Source organism: Podarcis gaigeae (genome assembly GCF_964106915.1).
Source record: "Podarcis gaigeae genome assembly, chromosome: 7".
Classification (NCBI taxonomy): Eukaryota; Metazoa; Chordata; class Lepidosauria; order Squamata; family Lacertidae; genus Podarcis; species Podarcis gaigeae.
Window position 1 is genome coordinate 34,506,589 of NC_139683.1, and position 27,326 is coordinate 34,533,914.

Here is a 27,326-nt window from a genome sequence, read left to right on the forward strand (position 1 = left end):
ATTGAGGTTCTGCCTCCCCGTAACAAAAGGCCTGCCCCCCAACAAAAATCCTGGCTACGCCCATGGTTATGAGTTCAACAAGCACATTTCACAAAGCAGTGCATTGTGGGAAATTAAAATAATGAGTCTCACCTACTCACCTTTGCTCAGAGAGCTGCTGCCCACTGGCACTGCTGCCAGGTGCATTAGAGTACATTTTGCATAGTTCCCTCAGAAATTATTATTTGCATACATACGTCCATGTGCACAGTGCTTTGCAGAGCACAAGAAGACCCAGGGAGCTTGCAATCTAACTACATCCCTGCACGTCCATCATCGTCATCATTATTTATCATCAGTGCAAAGTTCAACTGCATGTTCTGCAGTGGCCCCCCAGGAGTGAAACTTAGCTTTTGCCACCAAGAGCTCAGCTGAAATTAAAGCCCTTGAAGAATCACAGTTGTTTAGAGAAGCCACCCATGGGAATGTTTTTATTTTGTATGTGCATGTCAAATATCTTTCCATTCTATCTTTGTTACGCTTTCAGTATATAGATGGCTGATCTTTGTTTCAGCACTACTATTTTACATGTGTAGTGATGGGGAAGAGGGTGTGTTAGCTGACAAAACAAGGTACAAGCCAATCCTCCATCAATAGTAAATATTGCTGAGAGTTTGGGAGGCAGGATTAGGCTGTATGTCTGAGTCCGTTCTAATTCCTGGATCCAGCAAGGATTCAGTTGTTGGAGTGGCCAGGCCAGCTTCTTGGTAATGGCCCTAAGGAAGGGTCATTAGGGTAACAAAGGAAGTGGCTCCGTGCCAGACGTCAAATGGGTAGGTCCCTCTCCCTCAACTTGTTGATAGTCAGGAGGACAAAAGCACTAGCTGAGGGGTGTGTATATGTGTGTGTGTGTGTGTGTGAGAGAGAGAGAGAGAGAGAGAGAGAGAGAGAGAAGGAGAGAGAGGGGTGGCTACCAGCAGGCTGAAGGAAGAAGGATGAGAGGGAAAGCCAAGCTTAATTTCTTTTTTTTTATTATTATTATAATTTATTAAATAGTAAATTTTATTAGTATTTACCACACAACAACAAAAAACACAAAAAATAACAATACATAAACACAAGCATATAAAAATCCAAATCTTACAAATTAATAATATAAACACTTAAAAGGAAAACAAACATTGACGTCCACCAATCCCACAGCACCTCCTTTGCCTCTCATTGTATCTTCCTGTTGCCTAGCTTAATTTCTGCTTGAATCCAAGGCTTAGGCTATGAGAGAAATAAGTCCTTCTCAGGGTGTTAATGCTGTGAAGCCCCTTCAATGTGGACTCAGGTTGTATATATGTATCCTCAATTGCGCTCTTTGGACTCCGCTTAAAAAATTGCGCGCCTCCTCGATTGGTCTCCGTCGAGGCCCCCCCCCCCCCCGGCTGGAGAAGCGCGCTCAACTTTCTTCCCAGTGAACTTGCCTGTTGCTCCAGCCTCAAAACAGCCAGGCGCACCCCCCCCCCGCTCCCCGCGCCCCTCCCAGAAAAGAAAAGCGCGCCGGGGGTGGAGGCTGCTCCACGCTGCTGCTCCTCCCTCCCGCCTCCTGGCTCCGGCGGGCCGGCTCCTTTGTACGCCCGGCAGAGGCGGAGGGGCGCGCAGGGCAGCTCCATCCTGGCTCCGACCGCGACGCGACCATGAAACTTCAGGCGCCTTTTCTCCCGCTCCGGCCGCTGCTGCTGCTGCTGCTGCCGCTGCTCCTGCAGGCTGTGGCAGGACGAAGCTCCCCTTACGGCAACCGCTACGCTGGGTAAGTGCGCCGAGCGCAGCCCTCTCCAACCTAGTTGCCTCTCCAGAGGCTGCTGCGCTCCAGCTCCCCTCATCCCTGACCATTGGGCGTGCTGGCTGGGGCTCATGGGAGCAACGTCTGGAGGCGCACCAGGGCGCGGAAGTAGCGCCTCTCTTGCTCCCATCTTGCACTTTGCACGGGCTGATGGCAGCCACTGTTGGGGAATTGTGAATCGTTATAATTGTGCTCTTGGATTTAGCGTCGGAGGACCTTGATTGTTCATATCTCACTTATTTAATTACTTCAGGCAGGGGTGAGGGAACCGTGGCTTTCGAGATGTTGTTGGATTTTCAGGGTGGCCAGTGCAATTCTAGGGATGTCTAAAAGTCTCATCCTCCTTGGTCGCTCGCCATGCTGGCTGGGGACTGAACTGAGTTCTGCAATGTACGGAGGTTCCTTGCAGAAAGCCCTTGAGTCTTCAGGAATATACACCTGAAAGTATGAATGCTAATAGGCATTCTACTTTGCTGATAAGGCTTGGTTTCCAGACCCTTTTAGCATCATAGTCACCCTTCTCTGCAGACCTTCCAGCTTGTCAATATCCTTCTTGAACTGTGGTGCCCAGAACTGGACACAGGACTCAAAGTGGAGTCTGACCAAGGCCGAATAGAGCAAGATTATGACTTCCCTTTGATTTGGTTGTTAGACTCCAGTTGATGCAGCCTAAACTGCATCAGCTTTTTTTTGCTGCTGCATTATACTGTTGACTCTTGTTAAGCTTGTGGTCTGCTAAGACGCCTAGATCCTTTTCACATTAGATGATGTTGTGCAGGGCTTCCCCACCGCCAGCTGGAACTTGCCGGAACTCAGTTCCTGCACCTCTCAGGTGGGTGCTGGTGCCATTATAAGAGAACAAGGGAGATAGCCATGGTGAGTTCTGGCACTTCTTTTTCTAGAAAAATGGCACTGCATACAATAATTTGAATTTACAAATTGCAATGATCGTGGCAAACCACAGATCTCGGAATTGGCAGTGCAAGCTGACCTATGTCAGGCAGGTAAGTCTTGTTGAGCTAAACAGAACTTACTCCCAGTTAAATGTGTACAGTATATAAGACTGAATCCTAAGACTTGAAGCACACAGAAAAGTAGCCAGAACAGAAATGAAGATTCCTTTTGAAGTGAATTATTTTTTGTCTTTTAGCTCAATCCTCACAATTCCCACAAACTTGTCCACAGGGTTGCAGCCTTAACATTTACTCAGATGGAAGACGCATTGATATCAATGATGGACAACCTATGCTAATAGAGGTGGCCACTGATTAAACCAAAATGGATTGATCCAGATTGTTGTTATTAACATCTATAAGCCCCTCCACGACATTGCTCTCTGTGTGACTCACAAGCATAACATGACAGACTACAATTAAATTTTGTTCTCTTTTTTCTTGTACATGTTTTTGTTGCTAGCTGTCTTGAAACCTTGGTGAGAATGCAGGGTATACGTTCTGAAAACAAACAAATAAAACGTTTTAAGGCCCATAAGCAAGTAACCAAATAGGTGTGAAATGACACAAGAACTAGGCTGGCATGATACTGGCAAGAGGAAGATGCAGGTGAAAATACAATATGTTCCCCCCCCCCTACCCACCTCCCCAAGATGGAATGGCAGATAATACTTAGAGCAGGACGGAGCAGAACTTTAAGTCCACCGCCAGGCCAGAGCAACAGAGTTCTCTCCATTCCAGTTGTGGACATTGTCATTTGACTAATGTAGTCAAATAATTCCTTGAAGCCCAGAACAGCTGCTGTGCAAATCCAACTTCCGCTTTTGAATTTTTCTGATACCTTTTATCAGCGCTAGCTCCAGCTTAGCAGGGATTGGGACCCTGTGGCCTTTTAGGTATTTTTTGGATTCCGCTATGACTAATGATTAGGGATGGAAGGAGTTTTAGTCCAGCCACATCCGGCAAGCCAAAGGTTCCCCACCTCTGCTATACTGGAAGCTCCTAACTACAACTAGTTTTAGTACAAATGCAAAATCCTTTCCTCAATAGCTGTAGTCTTAGCACTTCCATAGCTGGGAACTAGGGCAGATACCATGGCTCATGTATATTATGTAGAAGAAAGACTAGGAAATGGGGGAAAGATTTCATCGGAGGCCTTGGAAAGCTGCTACCCGCCAGGGTAGATAATACAGAGATAATCAGACACAATATAGAACACCTTCCCATGTCCCCAGCCAAAGCACAGCCAACTGAACTACAAATATGCTTCCTTAAGTGGTTCAGTATTATATTTTTGTGTTTAAGTGCCTTTAAAAAAATACACAGTTGGCATTAACAATTATGCATCCTGTATCACATACCGGTAGTTTGCAACCTGCTTTTTGCAAAATAGACAAGGAGAAAAAAAATTTCACAAGTGACCCTGGAATACAAGGGAAATGTCTCATATTGGAAAGATGCTTTAAACAAAGTTGAGCATTGACTATTATTGCAGTAGGCTCTTCTGTTAAATGCCAAGAATTTACCTACTGTATTTTTCCGTCTATAAGACGCCTCCATGTATAAGACACCCCCTATTTTGGGGGACTCAGATTTAAGAAAATGGGGGAGATGTATCCGTGTATAAGACACCCCCTAATTTTTGACATTATTTTTAGGGGGGAAACCTAGTCTTATACACGGAAAAATACAGTACTCCTTCCCCACTTTAATTCTCTTTAGTGTGGACAACCAGATAGTGCATGTTCTCAAAATAACTGGCTGTGGCTTCAGAAATTGCTTACCTTATAGAGCAATGCTAGTAAAACGATACCTTTTTCAGTGTACAATCTGTGTAGTATTCATTCAAAGTGGTGCTTCTTTAGGTGGTTCAAGATAAGCAGAAGGAAGTCAGAATGGCCTTGCCCTTTTCATTTTTATTAATCTACTAAGGCTAGGCATGCGGATTCCACAGTTAAAACACAACCATTCACTGAAGTTTAAAAAACATTCCATACGCTTTAGGAAAAGAAAGTACATGGAACGGGTAATACGATATAAAGGATTTCACCCCTAGGTCACTAGCAGTGACAGAGCACTTAACACATGACAGCTGCTTTCTGGTCTGAGTCCAGTGCCTACTTGCAGGTATCTTCCTGGTGAAAAACAACCCCCCACAATTTTGACCCTTCCTGATGATGTCAAGAGAGGCCAAAAACTGAATGAATGCTGCAAGAAGATTGCTTAGGCTTGTGATTAGTAGCACAGGAACAAAGTTCACTGGAGGAACGATAGGGAAGCTAGAACTTCAGCTATTGAGGGGATTAAAAAAATTGTAGAGAGCAGTTGTTGCCAGTACAATGAAATTAGTACCCTTTGTGAACAATAAAAGCATGTCCACATTTAAGTTGCCTTTAGGCTTCGATGAAGCCTTCAGGTTTAAAGTTTCCCACCACATCAAATCCCTTTTTGTAACTACCATAGTTATTTCTCTCTCTGTTTTTCTCAGTCATACTGTAAAAGTGCTTCAGGGCTCTTGAACAATGAATCCATGTTGCTGTTACTCTTCTGTTGTGGTAAATGCAAACCTCTGTCCTCAGAGAAGTATAAAATTTGGGAGTTGGAAGGGGCCTTTGAGGTAATTTAATCCCACCCCACCCCCGCTCAGTGCAGGATTATTGCATCCCTGACAGATGGCCATGCAATTTCTTGCTTCATCTGTGCTATAGATTTAAACCCTATAGATTTAAAGCAGTATCATGCTACCTTAAACAGGCATGGCTTCCCCCAAGTAATTCTGGGAATGGCAGGGTGCTAAGAGTTGTGAGGAGAATCTTATTCCCCTCACAGAGCTACAATTCTCAGAGTTCCCTGGGAAGAGGGATTAACTGTTAAACTACAGTGGTACCTCGGGTTACATACGCTTCAGGTTACAGACTGCGCTAACCCAGAAATAGTGCTTCAGGTTAAGAACTTTGCTTCAGGATGAGAACAGAAATTGTGCTCCGGCAGCGCGGCAGCAGCAGGAGGCCCCATTAGCTAAAGTGGTGCTTCAGGTTAAGAACAGTTTCAGGTTAAGTACGGACCTCCGGAACGAATTAAGTACTTAACCCGAGCTACCACTGTACTCTGGAAATTGCCGAGGCAGAACCACCAAAACTACTTAACAATAAAATGAATACACAGTCTTAACCTAACTTCAGTGGGATTGCACTGGAGTAAGTTGGTTATGTAGCTTATAAATTACAATGTGCAATTTATTGTATTAAGCAAAGTAGAATCTGATGATTGACATGAGCTTCTTTTTATAAAGTTTGTGAATACTGTAATGCAGGATAAAAATAGATTCTTGTCAAACATCCATACTATTTAGGAATTATTCATAAAAGTGTTCTCAAGCAGGCACCAAAGAGAGATCCATTTATCATTTATCTTTTAATTTTAAGTGATAGTTTTTACTTTAAACGTTAAAGGTTTTAGATACTAGTTAAAACTGGGCAGGCAGTATACCCTTGTAAAAGCTTTGTTATTATACAGTGGTTATTGGAAGAATCACCATTTTCCAGAAGAAGATTAGTTTGGCAGTAAATTCTTGATCGATCAAAGTTCTCAACAAGAGTCATATGATTGCCTTACAACACATTCCTTATACAGTTAGCTCAGAAAAGTTCCACTAATTTCAATGAGACTTACTCTTAAGTAAGTGTACATAGGATTTCAGCCTTGGACTATGTACAGAACTTGTGCGGGGGGTGGTACTTCCATTCTGTTTATATAAGAAGAATAAATTGAATTCTGAAGATGACTGTAAATAAGATGAATTTTTCAAAATAAAAATTTGATGCAATTATTTATAAAAACAATGTATGCACTACTGTTCCCATCCAAAAAGGAACTGATGGCCAACAAAGTGTAAACAAGTACAAAAATAACCCAAAACAGCCAAGTCTAAAAGCGGAATAAAAAAAACAAAAATAGCAGAGAGAGCCAGAGCTCACAATATATAAATTTAATCAGTAGTGGGCAGCAGTGCTCACCTAACCTCCTGACAGCTGCATTGCTGCTGCTTACTGGGAGGTAAAGGTAGTGGTGAGATCAGTGTGGTGGAAACACATAGGCAGAACCAGTCCAATCATCCTGATAGTGCATTTGCACCACACTGACCTCCCCATCCCCACGGCCCTTCCTCTCTGTTTGTTTGTTTGTGCAGAGTCGTTGCATCCCATTCTTCAGCCAAAAGGCCTCCTCAGAAGGCTTACATATACTCAGTTAAAACAGTTTCTTTTTGCAGTATTACTGTTGAAAAGATAAGGCTCAAAAGAAAAAAGGAGGGAGGCCGGAGGAAAAAAGCAAACTCAAGCACAAGTCAAATAGTAATTCTTATAAAACCACCTGGAACGGAGACAATTCAAGAGCAGCAGATGAAGTTGGACTTTGTTGGACTCCATCATTGTTGATGGAATGAGCACTGTTTCCTATCTTCCCTGTTTAGGGAAGCTTTTAATGTTTGACGCACTATTGTATTTTAATATTTTGTTGGAAGCCGCCCAGAGTGGCTGGGGAAAACCAGCCAGATGGGTGCGGTATGAATAATAAAATTGTTGTTGTTGTTTACAAAAAGTAAGTTCTTGTTATCTCATTCATCCAAGCAGGTACAGTGCTCGACTTGTCCTTATCTGCTTTGTTACTTACACTTGGAAAAAAGTTGATTGTAGAGTGTTCCTTCTCCCTCCCTCCCCCCCCCCTCTCTCTCTCTCTCTCTCTCTCTCTCTCTCTCTCTGGCCCCAACATCTGTAATCCTACTGTTGCAATCCATCATGATGTCAGAGCAGATCCTTCCTGAACTCCATACCTCAAAGGAACCGATCGCCATGTAGGTTGAAAAATAGGTTTTCATTTTAACCCTAAACTGTAAGAGTTTTACCTTGGAAGTCAGTACTTTAAAATGAGTGTCAGATATGTTGTAAAAATAGAGGTGTGGGCACTTGAAGTTGTGGGTGAATTCTGACTATTTTTAATTGGCACGCCGCTTTCATGTGCTACAGCCCATTTCCTCAGATGCATCAAGTATTAGCTCAAGTTTCACCCTTTCAGTACTGGGTCCAGAAGAAGAAGAAGAAGAAGAGTTTGGATTTGATATCCCACTTTATCACTACCCTAAGGAGTCTCAAAGCGGCTAACAATCTCCTTTTCCCTTCCTCCCCCACAACAAACACTCTGTGAGGTGAGTAGGGCTGAGAGACTTCAAAGAAGTGTGACTGGCCCAAGGTCACCCAGCAGCTGCATGTGGAGGAGCGGAGACGTGAACCCGGTTCCCCAGATTACGAGTCTGCTGCTCTTAACCACTAAGTGTATCAAGCCTTCTTTCCTCTGGGTCTGCACATTGCCACCTGCCCTATCCTTCTCCAGCAGGGTCACGAGATTGGAAGTTTCAGCTTCCATTTTAAATGAACCACAGTTTTGTGTGTCTTTCATGGTTAGTGCAAATAAGCCAACTTCACAAACTGTTGTTTGAAATTGGCCTGTTTCCTAACCATACTTAAGCTTAACATGACATGGCCTATTATGTTTAAGCAAAAACAAAAGCCACAGTTTCCCAAACCCTTTGTAGCTGCACTAAAGAAAGAGGAGTATGAAAGCCCAGTGCTTGCTGCAGTTCATTCTTGTCATGCTAAACTATGGTTTAGTGTATTGTCCAAAATGGCTTTAGTACTGTTCATCAGACGCTCTCCTTTAGCAGCTATTCATTTTTATCAACAGCTAAGGTTAGCTATTGGAGATCTAATTTTTAACTTGCTTGTTTCTCAGACATCCCCATAGTACCCTACCAGGCTTACTGCAGGAACTAGAAGTATTCCTTGGGGTCTTGTTCACTCAACTCTGAACCTATAAATTGTTTTTGCGATCATTTTCAGCTGTAAATTGGGTAATACAGTAATTCCCAGGTGATTTCAGGTTTTACTAGCTTTCCTCCAGTTAAGACTTACAACAATAACAACCATCTAAAACATTTTACCTGTAACATGGCACAATACATGATGGGATCTCTCAACATTTATGTCTTTATCCTTTAAAGCAGTTGCAGGGTGTTCTGGATTTGAGTGGAGCGATGACATTGGGGGGCCGGGAGAGTTAACCCTTTCCCCGTGCCATTTTCCTGATCTATAGACCACCTCCGAAGCTGGTTTTGAATTGTGGAGGGAAAAGTAGAGGGCTTTAATATTATACACAACCTCTAACTGTATTCCTACCAATGTTAATAAAACTAAACACCCCTTTAGTTTTAGAAAGAGTAGCTAAGCAGTATTACAAAAGGTAAGGGAAGCAGGCCCCTGACCCAAAGTTTATGGGGGGGATAATTTCCCTCCCCTATGCCACTGCTCTTATCAGATGAGTGATCCCTAGAACTACTTAAAAGTAAAAAATGCATTGGGAAATATGTTATCACTGGCTGCCAGAGTGAATCCTTTAAGAGTAACACCCTAAGCATTTAACACAGTGCCGGCGGGTGGTGGTTGCGTGCTGAGGTCCCCAAGACACCCCTACCCAATAACTCACACATCACACATTAATTTTGTTTAAGGTTTTTGGCATAATTTTGGCCACAACTTTATTATCTTACAAATTGTGAGTGGTTGTTTAGGCATTGGTTATGACTAGCTGTCCCCCCCCGCCTTGGGGGACAGCACTGACTCCCTAGTCAGTACGGAGGAACAAGATCAGGGTCAACTGGAACTGCGACACAGACCCTCAGCTAATCCCCGCATGTCCCTTGGAACTTACGCGGCCCGCACCCTGCCCTCAGGGTTTGGACGAAGGGGATGGTAAGCTCCAGAATTCCTTTAACGGAATACCCGTTCAGCACAGCAGCATTGGAGGGGCAGGCCCAGCCAATCCATACCCCTCCACCAACCAATTTTAACCAATGCCTAACCGCCAACCTTACAAGTTGTGACGATTTGCTACACAGTAGGCAAAACCCGATTGGCACACACTAATCAGCCAAAAGGTAAATTCCTACCAGGCCCCCGCACCAATGCGGATGACCCCATGACAGGCATAGCAAGGTCAAAGCAAAGCCCAATCAAGGGAGGGCGGGCGGGAGATCCGGTGTCCACAGCTAAAGAGAAAGTACAAGCTGTGGACCTTGCTTAAATAACCTCTAACCCCACCCCCAAATTGGCAACATCAATTTTACCCCAGTAACACCATCCACCAATCTGAAACCAAGCCCTTGCTTCTAAGCTGCCTAGCTACCCTGGGGTGTCTTGCTTGGCCCCATCCGCAACACGTGCTCTCCTTTAGTGAGAACACGCTTTATAAATCTAAAATACACCACATTGTTAAACTGTAGAACTTAGTACCATGCCCTCCAACTTTTATGCAATGAAAATAGGGGCATTCCATTCCATGATGATAATTTTACCCCACCCCACACATCTTATTGGGCACTCTGGCCAGTTTCCAACATATATAAAAACATAATAAAACATTAAACATTTACAAAAACTTCCCTATACTGGATTGCCTTCAGACAGGCTTGGGCGTTGGATAACCCCGTATCCTCCAACATTTCTCCAATAAAAATAGGGACATGCTGAGGAAAAACGGGAGATTCTGGGATCAAATCAGAAACCAGGACAGCTTCTGTAAATCAGGGATGTCCCTGGAAAACAGGGACACTTGGAGGGTCTGCAGTACTACAAATGTTGTGGCGGCCTCCAAAATGTAGAACTTTCAGAGTAGATTAGACAAACTCATGGATGATAAGACCATGTGTACTACCTCAATATTGGAGGTGGCTCTGAATCCTGGTTGATGGGGCACACAACTGGGAAGAGTTGTGTTCTTGCGCTCATGCCCTGCTTGGGGACTTCCCATAGGCATCTGGTTGGCCACTATGAGAATGGAATGCTGGTCTAGGTGGGCCTTTGGTCTGATCCAGCAGCGTTCTTCTTATGTTCTTAACCTGGTTATTTGTTAGAAAGCCCTACTATGTTCACTGAAACTTGGGAGTATCTCACTAGCCCCCTTCAAGCTTTATACGTGTGAAGCGGGGTTCCCTGTGATGAGGGGGACAGTGAGGCTGTGCTACTGGCTCCAAGAGCACAAGGTTTCCCATGGCTCCACACTCACCTAGGCAAGGATTTCTGCAGAAGGAAAGCCTATGCTCATAGATCTCTAGGCACTGTGCAGTGGAACTCTTCATTGCACAGGGTTCCAGCCTCCAGGAAAGCACATGGTGTTCTCTAAGCACATAGGCAAACACCTGCACCTAATGTGTAGGTGTCAAAGGTGGGGGAAGCAACATTACCTCAGTTTGCTGCCTAATTAATACCTTGCTGTCTGCCTATTTTAAATTGATCACTCACTGAAAAGATCTAATAGCATACATGTTTGAATGAGAAACGCTTGTTTTTAGATACAGACATAGCCTAGCAGTGGTGCATCTATCCAGTTTTTCACCTTAGTCTTATAAAAGTTAACCGAAAGTAAGCTGATCTTCATGAAATGTGTATGTGGCATATTACAAAGTGAGAGAGGCAAGTTTCTTTTCCATTTTAACAACTGTAGGAATAGCAGAAGCACAGCTGAAATGGTATTGGAATGGAACGAAGACTGCACAATGCCTCAGAGAAAAAGAAAAGAGATGGCGTAAAATTAACTATTCCAAAAAGATTTTATTGTGGCAGTAAAGGACTGAAAGCTGGCAGCTTTTGCTGCACAATCAAATTGCATGTGCGGTACTTACCTTTCAACTGGCAGTTAGGTACCAGATGTTGCCCTACAACAAAGGAATATCAGAGACAAGCCATACTGGAATAATCAGCGTGTTAATTTTAAGCAGAGATCACTTGCCTTTTTTCTTGTTTAAAAAGGGGAAAACTCTTACAATGTTACATTAAACAGACCAACTGTCGTCAACATCACTCATGAATTCTTTCCCTGTAGTTCAAGAATCTGACGCCATCCAGATGTGTTGAACTCCAACTCCCATGAACCCCAGCCTGCATGGCCAATGGTCAGGGATGATGGGAGTTATAGTCCAGTAACAGCTGGAGAGTCACTGGTTCCCCAAACCTACAGTAGCTTTTAGTGCATTCACAGGTAGTTGAAGAGGTCTTCGCCAGCACCCCCAGGAGCCCATCCTCCTAGCTATCTTTTTTGTAACTCTATTTATTTTTTACAATCAAGCCTTGTATAGATTTTATTTATTAAGCAAGCAAGCAAACAATTTTTTTTTTATCAAAGTACTTAGGACATGAACAGACAAATCTGATTTCTCATACATTTCTCAAAACTAAATTAATAATCTGTGGGAAGCAATAACATTACCATTAAGCCATTATTTAGGGTCTCTTGCCTAAACCAATGATATAAATTATTATAGAGAAAATCCAGCCAAAGTTAAGCAGTCTCAAATCCCATTGAAACCAATGGGATCAGTTATTAACTTTGGAAAAATCTTGTACGTTAACTTTCATTTCTAGTAAAACTTGTATAAATAACAGTTGCATCAGAAGCTGCACTTTCAGTAATTGACAAGAAGGAACAGTCTTAAGGAGAATTCAGGTAAACAGCAACAACAACTGCCTTGAATTTGCAGGATTGAAATTGTACATACATACAGTATATAATGTAAATTTCACGTTAGTAAACATATCTTATAAGAGTTAAAAATGAGTACAGCAAATCATTAAAAAGTCTTTTGAAAATCTCATGTTGGATGAATGAATTATGTAAATAATTTAAAATATAGTAGATCCAATAGAACTACACTTTTGGCAAAATGAATACAGTATTTACTCACATCTTTTCCCCACATTGAGATAAGGTTTCCTGTGGAAGTTATCCCAGTGGTACAATCCCTGATTCCTAAATTCCTAAATTCCTAAATTCCTAAATTCCAATTCTAGAAAAAGTCTTTGTTAAAAAAAAATGAAATCAGGAAACCAGGTCAACCATTTCATTTCAGTCACTTGATATTCTAGCCTTAATCCTAAAGTCATTAATAAGCCTTCATATGTTTGAGCCTAATTAAAATTACATATTGTTATTAAGTACATATCATCTCCATGGTGAAAAGAGAAAGGGCTGTAATGAGGTTCAAAAGCCTAGCTATCTGAAGAATACCAAGTTTAACCTCTGGACTTAGCAACTGTTCTGTAGGTGGCTTATTGCCTCCACACTTCTGACAGGCTAATGCACTATCAACTAGCTTGCAGTAAAACATGATGTGTATATTAGAATTTGTGTGAAGCAGCATGAAACTGTCATGTTCAGTTTTCTCCCTTCTTCAGATTAAACACTTAAGTGAAGTGCTTTTATCTCAGCAGTTCACAACAAGACATGATGCGCATTGCAGCTAAAGGGAAAACAAGATGTGTTCTCTGCTCATTAGCAGAAAAACAGATTTATACATTTCAAATTGAAGGGGAGGGGATATTATATTGCAACAGCCGAGCATAAATCTTGACTTTTCTCAAGAGGTTGACTGTTTCGTGCCAGCTTATTCTCAGATACATCAGCTGCATTTTAATATAACTTGTACCTTTTTCAGTGAAGCCCCTCTGCAGTTGTTCTGTCATCCAAACCCAATGATGTACACTGTACCAATTAGAAAACTCGAGTTATGTTTGTTCATGTATATTTATCAGTTCATGACTCCCAACACCAAGTCATGACTCATAGGAGGAAAACAGCCCTCAGGGTACACCTGCATGAGAAAATGTTACAGTATATGTACTAATCTCGAAGTATGAGAAGTCTGGAAGAATCAAGAATCCACTGCTTGTTCCCAGTAGGTGGGTTCTTAATGGGGTTGACTTGAGTCAAACTGCTTGGGAAATTTTCATGTGGGAAAACTGTGCAGTCCATACATTTTGCCCCATACAGATACACCTGCGACCAATGAGATAGCTGACCCTCAGGGTGCTGTGTATGTTAACGTTCCAGTAATACGAGTAAGAGCATGCACATAATTGCATAAAAGAGCCTTAGGTGGGCATAGCTGGGTTTGAATTAATTTGGAAGCAAGTGTGGATAAAATTCTTCAAGCTCATATAGCCTCAAGCTTGTAGGCAGTTATGTGCCTTGTTAACTTTATCTGGCATCAGTGAGAGTCTGGGAATCTGAAGCTCAGGCAATGCCTAAGAAAGTATGAGGCACATTTTGCAAATGTTGCTTGTCTGCGCTAATAACCACATTCATTTATCGATATGGAAAGGTGGTTTTAAAAATCCAGTATTATTTTTCCCTCCTCCTCTCAATTTAAACATATTTTTCCAAATACCTGTGAGATTATATCTAGCACTATATAGTTCCCCCGTAGGGTCCTCAGTTTGAAAAAAATATATACACATTTGTACGCTAGCCAGAGGCACTTATATGTAACCCTCCGTAATGAGGTTATGTGTGGGTGGTTGAAGTATAAGTATCATAGGGATTGGGCCTGGGGCTGTATGTCTGACTGCTGAATTAAGTCAATTCCTGCTGGTGGTGCAAACAGTGAATAGCTTTCCTTTTCAGAGTCACTAATTTAATCTTCTCATCACCCTCTAAAGTGATTTATTAACTATAAAGCTATAATCTGCATACTCTTTAAAGCACATCCATATGCTTGCTTATAAGCAGCGCTGTCAGTATGTGGAAGAGAGGATAATGTTTCATTAAAACCTCAAATCCGACCACACTTAACTGAGACCTTCTTCCCCTTTTCTCCTCCAACCTCTATCAACTATGGGCTCATCCACACTCCTGCTTGCCCCGTACCTAGAAAACATGGTTCCTAGAGGTTTTCCATTTGCCACATCACATTCCCTGGCAAAACCCTCTATTTACCACTGAATCAGGAAAAACAGTTGACTTCTGTTCCTCTACACCAGAGTCGTATCCTCCAGATGCTGGCATCCTCCAGATGCTTTAGACTGCAACTCTGATCATGCCCAACCAGCATAGCCAATGGTCAAGGATAATGGTTTTTTTAGTCCCAAGCATTTGAAGGGCAGTATTTTGGCTGCCCCTGCTCAACATCAACCTCCCTCTTGTTGTGGCCAACTCAGGTTTGTTTGTTTTTTGTCTTTTAATGGACATGGGCTGTGAACATACTAGCTGTCATGCCACTCAACATTTTTATTTCTTCAAAAGCAGCTAGAATTGGAAGAGAACCACATGAGGCTTATTGGTCCAGAAAGTGCTTACATAACTTATTAGCACACACACAAATTTCACTGATATTGGATGCCAATAAAGTTTGTAACAAAGGAAGGTGCTTTGAAAATATTGAGAACCATAAAAACCTATGATCAACAGAAGAAAAGCAAGGGAAGCTTTATTTTGACCTATGCACATCTCCTGTATATTTTGGAAAGTTGTTTGTCTGTTTGCTATGCATTTGGACACCTTTTAAGAAATCACAACCAAATTTGGTATTATGGTTCTTGAGATCAAGGAGCAGGTTTTTGTCTATGTTCAGATATACTTGGACACCATTTTGAATCAAGACTGAACCTTTCAAAACTGTGGTGATTTAAAACTCTGATTTCAAAACAACATTGATTTTTTGGGTAATTCCCAAGCAATGCTGGCAATGAGGCTGCCGGTAATCTATATAGAACAAATAGCAAACTCAAAGAGTCCCTTCTTCAGTTGTTGGCAGTTTAAGTGGACAAAAGTAAACACTAGCCTTCATGTCTGTAAACTAAGGTCTCTGTGTAAACTGCCAACAGTTGAAGAGAAATGTGAAGACCCTGGCATATTTGTTATAAACACCCTGTATTAATTAGTTTGTTTTTTAAGTACCATTATCTGCTTTGCCCACCCAGAGATCAAGGAGGTCACTTTAATTGACTCGCTTCTACAGGCCTGAGCTAGCAAAGCATTCAGCATTCTAGAAACACGGGCTAATTCTCAAGTGCATTGCAACTTCTGCAAGTATTTGTCACTGTGTAGACTAAACGGTGTCAATTTATGTTCAATATGCACAGACACAAGATGTGAGGCAGTGGAGAATCTGGCATTAGGAATTAAATAATCTCAAGTCTGGGCACTAGGATTTCAAAGGGTGCAAATAATTTGCGTTTGATGAGCTCTAGTATTTCAAACATCAGATCTTTTAAAATAAGAGCTTAAGAGGAATCTTCAATAGCCAAGAAGGGAGGAAATGTAGCATTTTAATTTAACCACAAAAGATATTAAGACAGAGTGAAAACATTTGACCGTATAGATATTGTTGGACTCCAAACTTCCATCAACTCTAGCTAGTATAGCCAATGGTAAAGGATATGGGAATTACAGTCCAGAAAATCATCAGGAAGGCCACAGTTTTCTATTTCTGTATTAATCCATCTGGAGCAGGCACATACCCAATATAATTAATATTTTTGTAGGTCACCAGTCACTTCCAATTTCTGTTCCCTATCTGACAATATCCTTTGAGCTACAGTGCTTCAGAATCAGGTTTTTTATCTGTTTACACATCTCCTTTATACAATAGCCCTTAAGTTTTGGTGTTTCTTTGTTAATACTTTATTATTGGATAGGAAGAGATTATCTCTCCCCCCTCCCCCGTTTCCAGAATTAATAAGAACAACAAGAAGCAAATATTCACAGCTCTTCATGCTTTTTAACAACTCAAACGGGAGAGTTCACATTTCTTTAGGTGATGGTATGAATTATTCAAGACATTGACATAAAAAAGTTGATACTGATTTGTGATCGGTATGTAAGCTGTAGTTAAATCTGCATCTACATTTTTATTGTTATCCTCCCTGCCTCTTACTTATGTTTCCTTTGAAAAAAAGAATACTTAGGGTTTCATTTCAGTATTCCTTAACAGGGATAAAGTGCTACGGGTTGTTCCTGAGAATGAGAAAGCAGCAAAGACACTGAAGATCCTTTCTCAACAACTTGAGGTGAGTTTGGGGGCTGCTGGGATTGCTGTGGACTAAGGGACAGAATGAGCAGAGTGTTTCATCAGAGATTTTTAGATATGTTCTGAAGGATCATTGACATACATATCTCTGTCTCAATCTCTATCTTTCTATCTATTCCGGCTTGTGGTCTGAAGGCACTTGAGGCCACCAAGTTGCTGAAGCTAAGTCCTTCTGGGTCTGTTAAGAGCTTACATAGCAGCTTACAGGCTTTCTAGGAGCCATATGCACATTACACTGCATTCAAAGAGGCAGTATATAAATGTAAGAACATGAATAAATGCTTAGGGAAGCAAGAAGAACTGAAGGGTGGTGGTGGTGGTGGTTGTGGAGAAATGGAGAAAAACATTAGAGAGATGGGCTGACAAAGAAAGTGAGGGTGAGACCAGAACAAAGCAATCCTGCAAACCCTTCCCACTTTTGTCTCTGGCCCCACCTACTGCCACTAACTGATTATCCCCAAAGGAAACTGCTTTGAGATTGTTGTTTTTACAATCAAGTGGTATATAAATTATAAATAAATACAGGAATGCAGCTTGATTGACAGGAATCCATAGCATAAGAAGCTACTTCATACAAGATCAGACTATTTGTCCATTTAGCTCAGAATTGTGGCAGGAACTTCCAAATTGCTTGCCTGATTATTTTAAATGAAGATACCAGGGATAGATTCTGGAACCACTTTGCAAAACATGCACTGTATGGCTAAGCGGTGGTCTTTCCACACAGAGTTTGTTCTGTGCTTAGTTACAAGCCATTTGCAAAAGACAGGGCGAGAGGTGTCAGAAAAACATCTTTTTATACCATATGAACCCTGTCTGATTCCCATACTTTGACACCATTTATATAGTTCTGTATTAAGCATGCCTCTAATATTATTCTAATCCTTTTAAAGCAACAAACATTTTTTACTTTTATGAGCAGTAGCTGTGTACAATCATAAACAATTTCCTCCAAAGCATCTTTGCAATGCTTTTCTAGCAGTACATCATTTATAAATAGGAGACTATTGTCTCAGTGTGTGTAACTTAGGGAAAAATAGAGTCTTATCAGCACAGCAAGAAATAAAGAACAAAAGAAAGAGATGATGATCAAGAATGTCAAGAACCAATGTTATCCTATGAGGAATTTCTGAGTATCTGTATTTTTAAATGTTTTCTGTATTTTTAAATACAGGCATGCCTGATACCAGATAGAAAATAGATATAGATAGATGATAGATAGATGACAGATAGATAGATAGATAGATAGATAGATAGATAGAGATAGATAGATAGATAGATGATAGATAGATAGAGATGATAGATGATAGATGATAGATGATAGATAGATAGATAGATAGATAGATAGATGATGATAGATAGATATAGATAGATAGATAGATAGATAGATAGATAGATAGATGATAGATAGATAGATAGATAGATAGATAGATAGATAGAGATAGATAGATAGATAGATAGATAGATAGATAGATAGATAGATAGATAGATGATAGATGATAGATAGATAGATAGATAGATAGATAGATAGATAGATAGATGATAGATAGATAGATAGATAGATAGATGATAGATAGATAGATAGATAGATAGATAGATAGATAGATAGATAGATATAGATAGCCTTCAAGCATGACCTAAGCATGACCTCCTCAATAGGGATATCAAATAGGGTGGCCACTTATACATTGCCAAAATAGAGGAGATGTTTCACCATAAGGGGAGGAGATAATATACACATACACAATCATCTTACCCTCATGGGGAAGACTGTGATCAAGTGACCTGTGTGGTTGTTCAGTTTATGGACCAGGTGCTGACCATTGATGGACAAACCCAAGATCCCTCCTGTTCTCCCTTATTATGGCTCTTTATCTTTAAACTAGGACCTGCAAACATTCCAGTAGAGAACTACGCCCTGCCAGTCCTTCAAACCAAGGATTGTCCTCTTCAAAGTGGGACACGTAGCCATCCTATGATCCAGCCAGTTGCTATCTGATAGAGGGCAGGATAACATCGCTCCCACCATCCCCGAACACCACGCAAAACATCCACATATTCTCTACAAATCTTTCAGCACAACAAAGGTTGATAAGTTGAAGAGTGAAAGAGCCAAAGGATAGCAATAACATACAAATTGCTTTAATTTTATGATTACCTTCAAGGTAAATTTGAGACCTTAGAATGCAGACATGTTTTAAGAAGCACATACTGAGTGCTTCTGGCTTATGTTGTAAATCTAAGTCACCTATCACATTACCAACATTCTTCCTTCCTCAAGGGAAAAGGCAAATGAATTTGAAACCACTGTAATAAAGTTGAGAATCTATCCAAGAAGGAACTTGTTTATACCTAAAGAAATGTAAGCCCACAAAAGGTTTATTCTAATTGGTTCATTCTCAGTTTACCCTTGGCATATTTGTGTTTTCCACCAAGTGAACACACTGTACTTAGGCAAATTTGTAAAGCTACAATTCTTTGACAAATTTATGTATTCTGTGTGATGCCTCGTTCAAATGTCAATATAAGTTCTCAGTTTACTCATGCTGTGGTTTAGGGACAGGTCAGCGATTCATTTCCCAACATCTAGGACTGGGCTTCAACATGAAGCGGACTGAAATTGCCACTTTGGGGGCCGGAACCTCCCCATTTTGCCTCAGGTGGCAAACGGGATGGGCTGCCCCTGCCAACATTTCAAGGCAGGGCTGAGAGAGACCCCTGTCTGAAACCCTGGAGAGCCATTGCCAGTCAGTGTTGACAATAGTGAGCTACATGGTGTGACTGTGTACAATACACCTTCCTATGTTCCTATCTCCCCATACTTGTTGTAGGAATTCAGCCTCACCACATGGTGGCTATTGCAAATGGCAAATTGTTTCAGCCTGACATAGCTAGTGGTGCTGAGGTTTGCCCAGTAAAATCTTGGAAGATTTCCACTGCCATTATTCCATGTGTCTTTTCTCATTGGGCCTCTTATTAAAAACCTACTTGGGGAAGAAGATACTCTAATCTTGCCCCTCAGAGAGATGTTCTTTTCCCTCTCTTATGTTTTCAACTTGGGCTGCGATGCCAGGCCACCTTACCTGGAAGTAAGACTCACTGAACTTTGGTCTTACTTCTGAGCAGTGCACTCTAGGATTGTACAATTAGTTTCATTGTCTGGGTTTCAGACTTTAAGACTTAGGCCTTAAATACCCCTTGCTTTAAAACAAACAAACCAACAAACATTTTGCCCTATCTTTGCCCAATGAGTTGTCATCCAGAGCTTTGGCATGACACTTTTCCAAGGGATGTGTTGCTGTGATGCCAAATGCTTTCTACTTATTGACAGATTCCTTTCCTTCGGTTGACCTGTTAGAAGAATAAACTCTGAAAGGAACATCTACTGGCTACATCATCTGATATAATATTAAGAGACTATGCAGTATTTTGAAGAATTACTGTGTAGGAAATCAGATGCAGAGAATACATTTAAATCACTGATTGAATTATGGTAGCCGTGTGGCAGATGAGCGTACTTATTTTAGGGTTTTTTTTAAGGTTTTCATTTTCAGACATGAAATCACTAAAGCAGCATGCACATATCCTCTGACATGATTTTTGCAAGGATGTATATCAAACAGTTATAGACTATAAATCTGCTTAAATGTACAGAAAAACACGTGGGCTGAAAATTAAGTTGAAGAAATTGTGCCTTATACACATTACTCATTTCAGCATAGGTTTTTTTTGGCTATTTCAGGATCAATGTTTAATATTAAATCTGCTTTTCTCAGGCTGTAGTAAGTACCTACAGATGAGGATGATCTCTGACATGTTATTAGAGTGCATAAGAAGAAGATGACCTTTTATATATTAAATTCATGGATGTTCTCAATCTAGACTGAATAAATATGAATTACAGGTTGGTTCCTGCACTACAGGTAGACCTGTGGCAGCCTGGCAGCATCTCCTACATCTCAAAGGGTGCAGTTACAGACATACGTGTATCAAGGAACAATTCGCAAATTCTTCTGCCTTACCTACAACAAGCAAACATCCAATATACGTAAGCATGGATTTCAGTTCCTCCAAGGCCACCTGATGCATTCTGCCATGGTTTAGGTCTGTTACATCTATTTTATTTAGAAATATGCTCCATTTAATATTGTGCCTTTTTAATTCCAATGGCTGGAGAGTACACAGACCTCCTACAAAACTGTTATTTGAATGGAAGCATGCAGGAACTCTCTTGGGCAGACAGTTTAATTAAAGAGTCCCCTTTAGAATGAAAACCAGTGTCTCTTCAGTGCTCCCAGGCCTGGTTTATTTGTTATATAAATGGTAATTATTGCCACTGGTTCCACAGTCTGCTTAATTTGCACTTGAATGTTACGGTAAGTAGAAGTATGCTGAGTAGTTGCAAGCGCACACATGCTTTTAAATTATATGCTAGGGATACACTAGTCAATTTCCTGTCACCAAAAATGCCCGTGTGGAGCACAGATTCATTATTATTGTTAATTCCTCTGCTTTCAGTAGGAATTGCACTTATCATTCCACACTGTCATGTTTTTAAACTCCCAGCGGCATTTGTCAGAGTTCTGTCTCTCTCAATAGGAGCCGATAATTCTAAGACCAGGATTTGTGTGTCAGGAAGATGGAGAAATTAGCTAAATAACCTTTATTCGGGATTTTTATAGTGGAGGTGTCTTGGGAGTGTGTATCGAGATGCCATAATGCTGTGGCGTTGTTTTCTTTTTTAAAATGGCAGATTGATTTAACTAGATCATAGAATGTGACACTGTTGACATGTTTCTACTTGAGCCTTCTCTTTGTCATGCTAGGAAAAGACTCTTAATTCTAAAGTTAATGGAAGTAGCACACGCATGTGCACGTAATTGGCACAAAGTATTCTTAGTGGAGACATCGCACAAACTTTGAACTTAGACTCCTGGAAGATATTGCTTGTTCATTTGGTTTTGTGTTGCTATTAGCTTTAACAGATGTTGCTTTTACATGTTCCAACTTTTCTGTATGGCTCTGGGGGCTAAAACATATCTTTAAAAAACAACAACACAAGAAGTGAAGCTAGCAAGGTGCTTCTGAGAGTTTCCTTTGAGCTATCAAATATTCAAGGGAGGATATACGGAATGATTTAATTAATCAGCTAATTAAATTTCTATCCCACCCATCCTCCGAAAGGGAACCTGGGACAGCAAGATAGCAAATACATAACAAATTTTGTGGGCTTGATTATAAGCGTTATTTATTTATTCACAATACTTCTATAATTCACCTATGGAGCAGCTTACAACCGCAACAAAAAATCACTATAAAAAGAATAAAAAACCAACTGGAGAATAAAGTCGATATACCAAAACAAAACAAAACCCAAACCCACCTCTCAGCAACACCAATAAATAAATTAAATAGGCTTTTAAAAATTAAGGGTGGAATTCAATGTTGTGGTACTACAAATGTCCTGTGTGCACAAGCAAATCAGAACAATCTTCTCTCTCCTCATACACCTTATGGGAGTTCTCCCGGCCAATTTGGGAGTGCAGGAGGCCATGGTGAGAGGAGAGAGGGCAAATCCCTCTTGCACAAGTCCTCGGCCCATGGGAAAGCTGACAAGGTTTAGGCAAAGCTGAGTAGAGAAGCTAATGCAACAAATGGCTGAGCCCAGATCCACTTGAATTTTCAGGTTCAAAGATTAACGTATTCCAGATTGTAAAATGAGATTAATTTTCTTTCATTTTCACAGTAACCCTTCTTAGAAGTCTGAATGTAAAACAGGATCTAGCAAAAATGTGGAAGATACTAAGTTTTTCATTTAAACTTCAATACTGGCTAATTAGTTTACATCATGCTCTGTCATTCCCTTAAAAAAAAAACTTCTCGGCTTTTTTCAAAGTACTGTTATATTTCAAAACAACTAGCTTGTTTGACAGCACATTATAGCATACCAGAATGCTATCACGACCAATTTAGGCAGCCTTATGAAAGTGACACAAATAGTTCCTCAACGTGTTTCAATCTATGTTACTTCAGCTTGCCGTAGCAGTGTTATTTTCCTGCATTTTTCTATGCCCTTTCTTCCTTGGTCTGCATTTATTCATTTTGCTTTCTTTTGACACAGCGTCCTCATATCTGATCTGCAAAAAGCAGTAGAAAAGCAAAGTGGTTTGGGGTCATCCAGGAATCGTAGATCATTACCAGGATACAGCTATGAAATATATCATTCACTGGAGGAAGTAGGTAACATTAAAATGGTATCCCATGTATTTGCAAGTGCATGTCCTGGGGAATTAGCAAACGTGTTATTTCTAGAGCCTTATAAATAACCTTTAAAAAATATGCAAACTAGGAAACTCTATAATACGCATTGAAAACACTTTAGGGGATTCCTAGCCTTTGCAATATTGTGCTAGTTTTTAATTTTCATATATAATAAGGTTACCAGATTTTATTTTATTTTTTCAATGAATCCGGGCACACTTTTCAACTTCAACGGATTTTGTATGGCGACTGATGTGTAAATCCAGGGACTGTTCCTGGGAAACGGGAACCTTCATATATGATACGGAAAATGATTCAAATTAAAAAGATGCATCTTGTCTCTTTTTATTTTTGCTTTTTCAGATTCAAAGTTGGATGTATCACCTGAACAAAACTCATTCAGATCTTGTCCACATGTTCAGTGTTGGCAAGTCATATGAAGGAAGACCACTTTTTGTGCTAAAGGTAAAAGAAAACTGATAAAATGTTTATGAAGTTATTGGCATATAATGCTGTAGGGCCACCCCAATCTTTGAGTGGTGAAAAATTCAGTCTCTCCTCCTCTCGGAGGGGAGGGGTTGTGATCTGGAGCCGTTCCCACGCTTCACAGGGGGCATTCCAGCCCCTGCTTGCCGTCATTGCTGCCGCGCCATGCTCCCCTATCAGTCTTCCAATCGGAGGGAAGCTTGGGGGCGGGGTTTAGCCGCTCAAATGCGGCCGCGGCAGCTCTTTCCCCTCATTGCGCTGCCTACCCCTTCACTTTATGGGTATTCCGTTAAAGGAATCTGGCGGTCGTGGAACCTTTCCGATGCCCTGCTGGTGGCTGGGGGCCTGGACACGACCCCCGGTGACATCAGGGGAGAGCTTACAGTTGTATTTGCATCAACAGGCTCCCCCTACTGGTGGTTAACCCTTGTTAGACTCACCCCTCCCTGAGGGGGTGAAGTCAAGCTCTGCTGTTTATCCAGTGCCTAAGCCAATACCTCTCACATGCTGTAATCAATAAAGCTGTGGCCTTTTCTAGCCCATTAACCTAATATATTGTGTCCTTGTGTATTTCTTATCCCCAAGCGGGAGGACGGGTCCTTGAATCACAACAGTGGTTCCACGTCCTGACCCAGGGTTTGGTTTCCTTGGAATGAGTGCTGGCGAAGACTGTAGTGTCTTTATGATATATGGTTTATTTGCACAGGCATATATACAACCGAAGTACAAAAAAGGGTTCCTCCTGAGAGGTTCAGGATTGAAAATGTGCGTGTGTAATTGAGTCGCTGTTGAATCCAGGAACTCAAATGCCCATGAATCAGGCATACAGCCTACCCAACCCACTAAGCTCACAACAATAAACACGAATGGCCAAGGAAATTCCACCTAGGAACATAGAATCATAGAGTTGGAAGGAAGCCTGACATGTATTTCTTTTGAAAGTGTTCAGAAGGAGGGGGAAACATACCATCAAATTTCATTTTGTAAGATAGGAGAGCCAGGAGCCAAAGAAGTGTGAAACTATTTCCGTGAGTCCAGTAGGGGATTTAAGCTTGTTTCTGCTCTTGCTGCTTCCTCCTGCACTGCAAAGTTAAGTTCTTTTGGAACTATCAAAAGCAGTTTGTGGTGCTCAGCTGTTTTTTGTTTTTTCCTCACTTATGCACATTTACTATTGCAGCTCGGCAAAAGATCACGCCTTTACAAGAAAGCTGTCTGGATAGACTGTGGAATCCATGCAAGAGAATGGATTGGACCAGCATTTTGCCAGTGGTTTGTGAAAGAAGTAAGGATCGATTCCCCTGTTGTATTTTGGAATTAGGAAATTGTAAGTCTGGCGCATTCAGTTTGCTGCCTTTGTATCTGGAACTCCTTTGTAATGGTTAACTAGAGTGAAGGTAGCCGTATCTGTCAGAAGCAAGCTGAGGCTAGGGTGCTCTCAAACCTTAAGCTTTGACAATATTGCTAGCAGCCATAATGCAGCTTAATCTGCTATCAGCCATTTCCTGCATAGATAAGGATGAAGCGCCCTGGTACATCCCAGTGAATAACTCCACTGCCATTGTGACTAGCTGATTTCTTGACTTAGGACAGTGGGGGTTGGCACTTACCGCGGGGTCTGGCCTGCAGTGCGCTTGAGCCACGTGTCTCTCCTGGGAGTGAAGTGGTGGCTTGGGGTCCGACGCTGCCCGAAACAGCAGCATGGGGCTTGCGTCCGCCAAGCAGACTCTGTGGGCAGCTCACTGCGTCATCCCCCTGGGCAGATTGCTGCGGTGCCCCCGTGAGTGGCTCGCCCCACCCCTGTCGCTCCTGGTCCCAGAGCAGCTAGCTACGCCCCTGCACACAGTGATGTAGCTCTTACATGTTGCGCTCTATGCACTGATATGTGGTGAATCTTCCAGTCCTTTTGAGATGTATGTGATGGTTGGAGAGTTGAACTAGGGTTAGGAAGACCATGGTTCAAATTTCTACTCGGGTATAATACTCACCGAATGGCCATGGCTCAGTAATTGCCTTGCATCTTAGCCTTATCTCACGGGGTTATTGACAGGATAAAATGGTGTGGGATAAGGAGCCTTGCACACTTTCTCATTTCCTTGGAGAAAGGGAGGAGATAAAACTGTAATAAATATGAAATATGTTCAGCAACGATTAGCTTGCTAAGCCTGCATTTAAAAGATAGGGTGCAGTGCCTGCTGTTGCCACAGTGAGGCACGCTATACATGCTTTTGCAAATAACTATGGCAGTTTCCTCTTTGCCATGACATTGTGTGTTTATCTACTACAAAACAATACAAGGAAAACAAGAGGACAATAAATATAGCATAACTGGAAAGTGTACAGCAAGAGTGGCTAACCTTTGGCTGTTATAGGACTACAACTCCCATCACCCATCACATTTTCACAGTGGTTCAAGTGCCGATCTCTCTTCCCAGGGAGTTCTGGGAACTGTTGTTCTGTGAGGGGAATAGGGGTTCTCCTAACATCTCTCAGCACCCTTAACATACTACAGCTCCCAGAATTCCTGGGGGAAGCCATGACTGCTAAAGTGCTGCCATAGAGCTTTATATGTATGGTGGGAATGTGGCCTAAATCTAGGGTCTAATGTTATCTAGCTGCACCACTGTGCTGGAGATGTCATTTGAACGCTGTTTCTGGCAGCTAAAAGATATATTGCATTTTATAAAAATTGTCCTCCTCGGCATTTCCTTTGGATGAGCCAAGTTGCTGTGTCAGTCTCTCTGAGAGTGCAATATTCCATAATTTCCAGTACCACAAATATACCAATATCTCTAACCTTACTGCAGAAAGTACAAACCTAATCAGGTCCCTTATGTAACAAGTGATGCTATGGGCTTTTTACGGTTAAAACTGTTTTTTTAAAAAAAAAAATCAGTTCTATATTGTTTTCAGTTTCACATGCAATCATTATGGGACATGGCAGCTGAATTTAATTCTGAATGAAAAACATTCGTGAACATAAATGAAGTTTTATAAAGCTGATTTTGGGGGGTAAGGGGGAGATGGGCTTCTCAGTAGAAGCTCCTGCATGAAGGAATTTTCAAACAACCATCACCAGACTGCTGTGAAATTATTAATCAGTGGGGCATAGACACCCCAGAATCCATTAAGTTTTAATGCTCTTCCATGTATTTTACTTGCAAATATGAATTGTTGCGAGGCAAATATACTTCGGTATGCCATAATGAATCAGTTCAGCATCCATGGCTCATAGTAGTGCTCAGACCCTGTAGACTGCAGTAGTAGACCTAGTTATCTGCAGATTGTTAGCTCTTGCTCTTAAATCTCTATCTACTTACTATTTTATATGTTGACCTAGGCCTGACTCAGGCTGGAGTGGGAGTTGCTTCCAGGTCATCTGGTTCCATGTTGCCCCAATAATAAATGAAGACAGGAACTAGATTAATGGCACTGGAATGGTGAGTTTTTTACGCCATTCCAGAATAGTGGAACTTTAGCAACAAAGAAGCAGAGCTTCTTTTTAATGGCATTATCCTAGTTTGGGGATGCCTGTCTTAGTAGAACTTTGCTTGAGCACCAAAGTCTATCTGAGCTCTAGCATGCCTTATGTTTCTAGTCCTGCTCTGCAGATCTGATTATTACCGTACTTCGTAATAATGAATGAAGGGTTCAGGATGGTTCCTATGGGTTTTTGATTACAAACATTACTTTGATTATTCTTTTGCCCATTCATAGGCTCTCCAGACCTATCAAAGTGACCCAGCCATGAGAAGAATGTTAAATCAACTGTATTTCTACATCATGCCTATTTTTAATGTGGATGGATACCATTTTAGCTGGACCCAGGTAAGTCATCTTTCCAGCATTAAGGTATTAGTAGAGTTAGAATTCAGTATATATTTTTACTGATATCCTCCTTGTAGAG

The 27,326-nt window shown here is 41.3% G+C and overlaps 1 protein-coding gene across 4 annotated transcripts in view; it reads left to right on the forward strand.

The window, feature by feature from the left end:
• Nucleotides 1-671: 671 nt before the first annotated feature.
• Nucleotides 672-27,326, forward strand: part of CPA6 (carboxypeptidase A6) — a 46,085-nt gene continuing 19,430 nt past the window's right edge. Inside the window, exons 1-7 of one of the 4 annotated variants that reach the window (XM_083747929.1) lie at nt 672-746; nt 16,580-16,655; nt 20,599-20,723; nt 22,797-22,911; nt 23,300-23,401; nt 24,600-24,704; nt 27,137-27,247. In XM_083747929.1, coding sequence (XP_083604055.1) covers nt 676-746; nt 16,580-16,655; nt 20,599-20,723; nt 22,797-22,911; nt 23,300-23,401; nt 24,600-24,704; nt 27,137-27,247 — 705 coding nt within the window. In that variant the 5' untranslated portion in view covers nt 672-675. Of the gene's footprint in view, nt 747-1,502; nt 1,778-7,544; nt 7,616-16,579; nt 16,656-16,683; nt 16,938-20,579; nt 20,724-22,796; nt 22,912-23,299; nt 23,402-24,599; nt 24,705-27,136; nt 27,248-27,326 lie in introns of those variants that run through there. The other 3 variants (XM_083747932.1, XM_083747930.1, XM_083747931.1) reach the window with 3 other exon arrangements.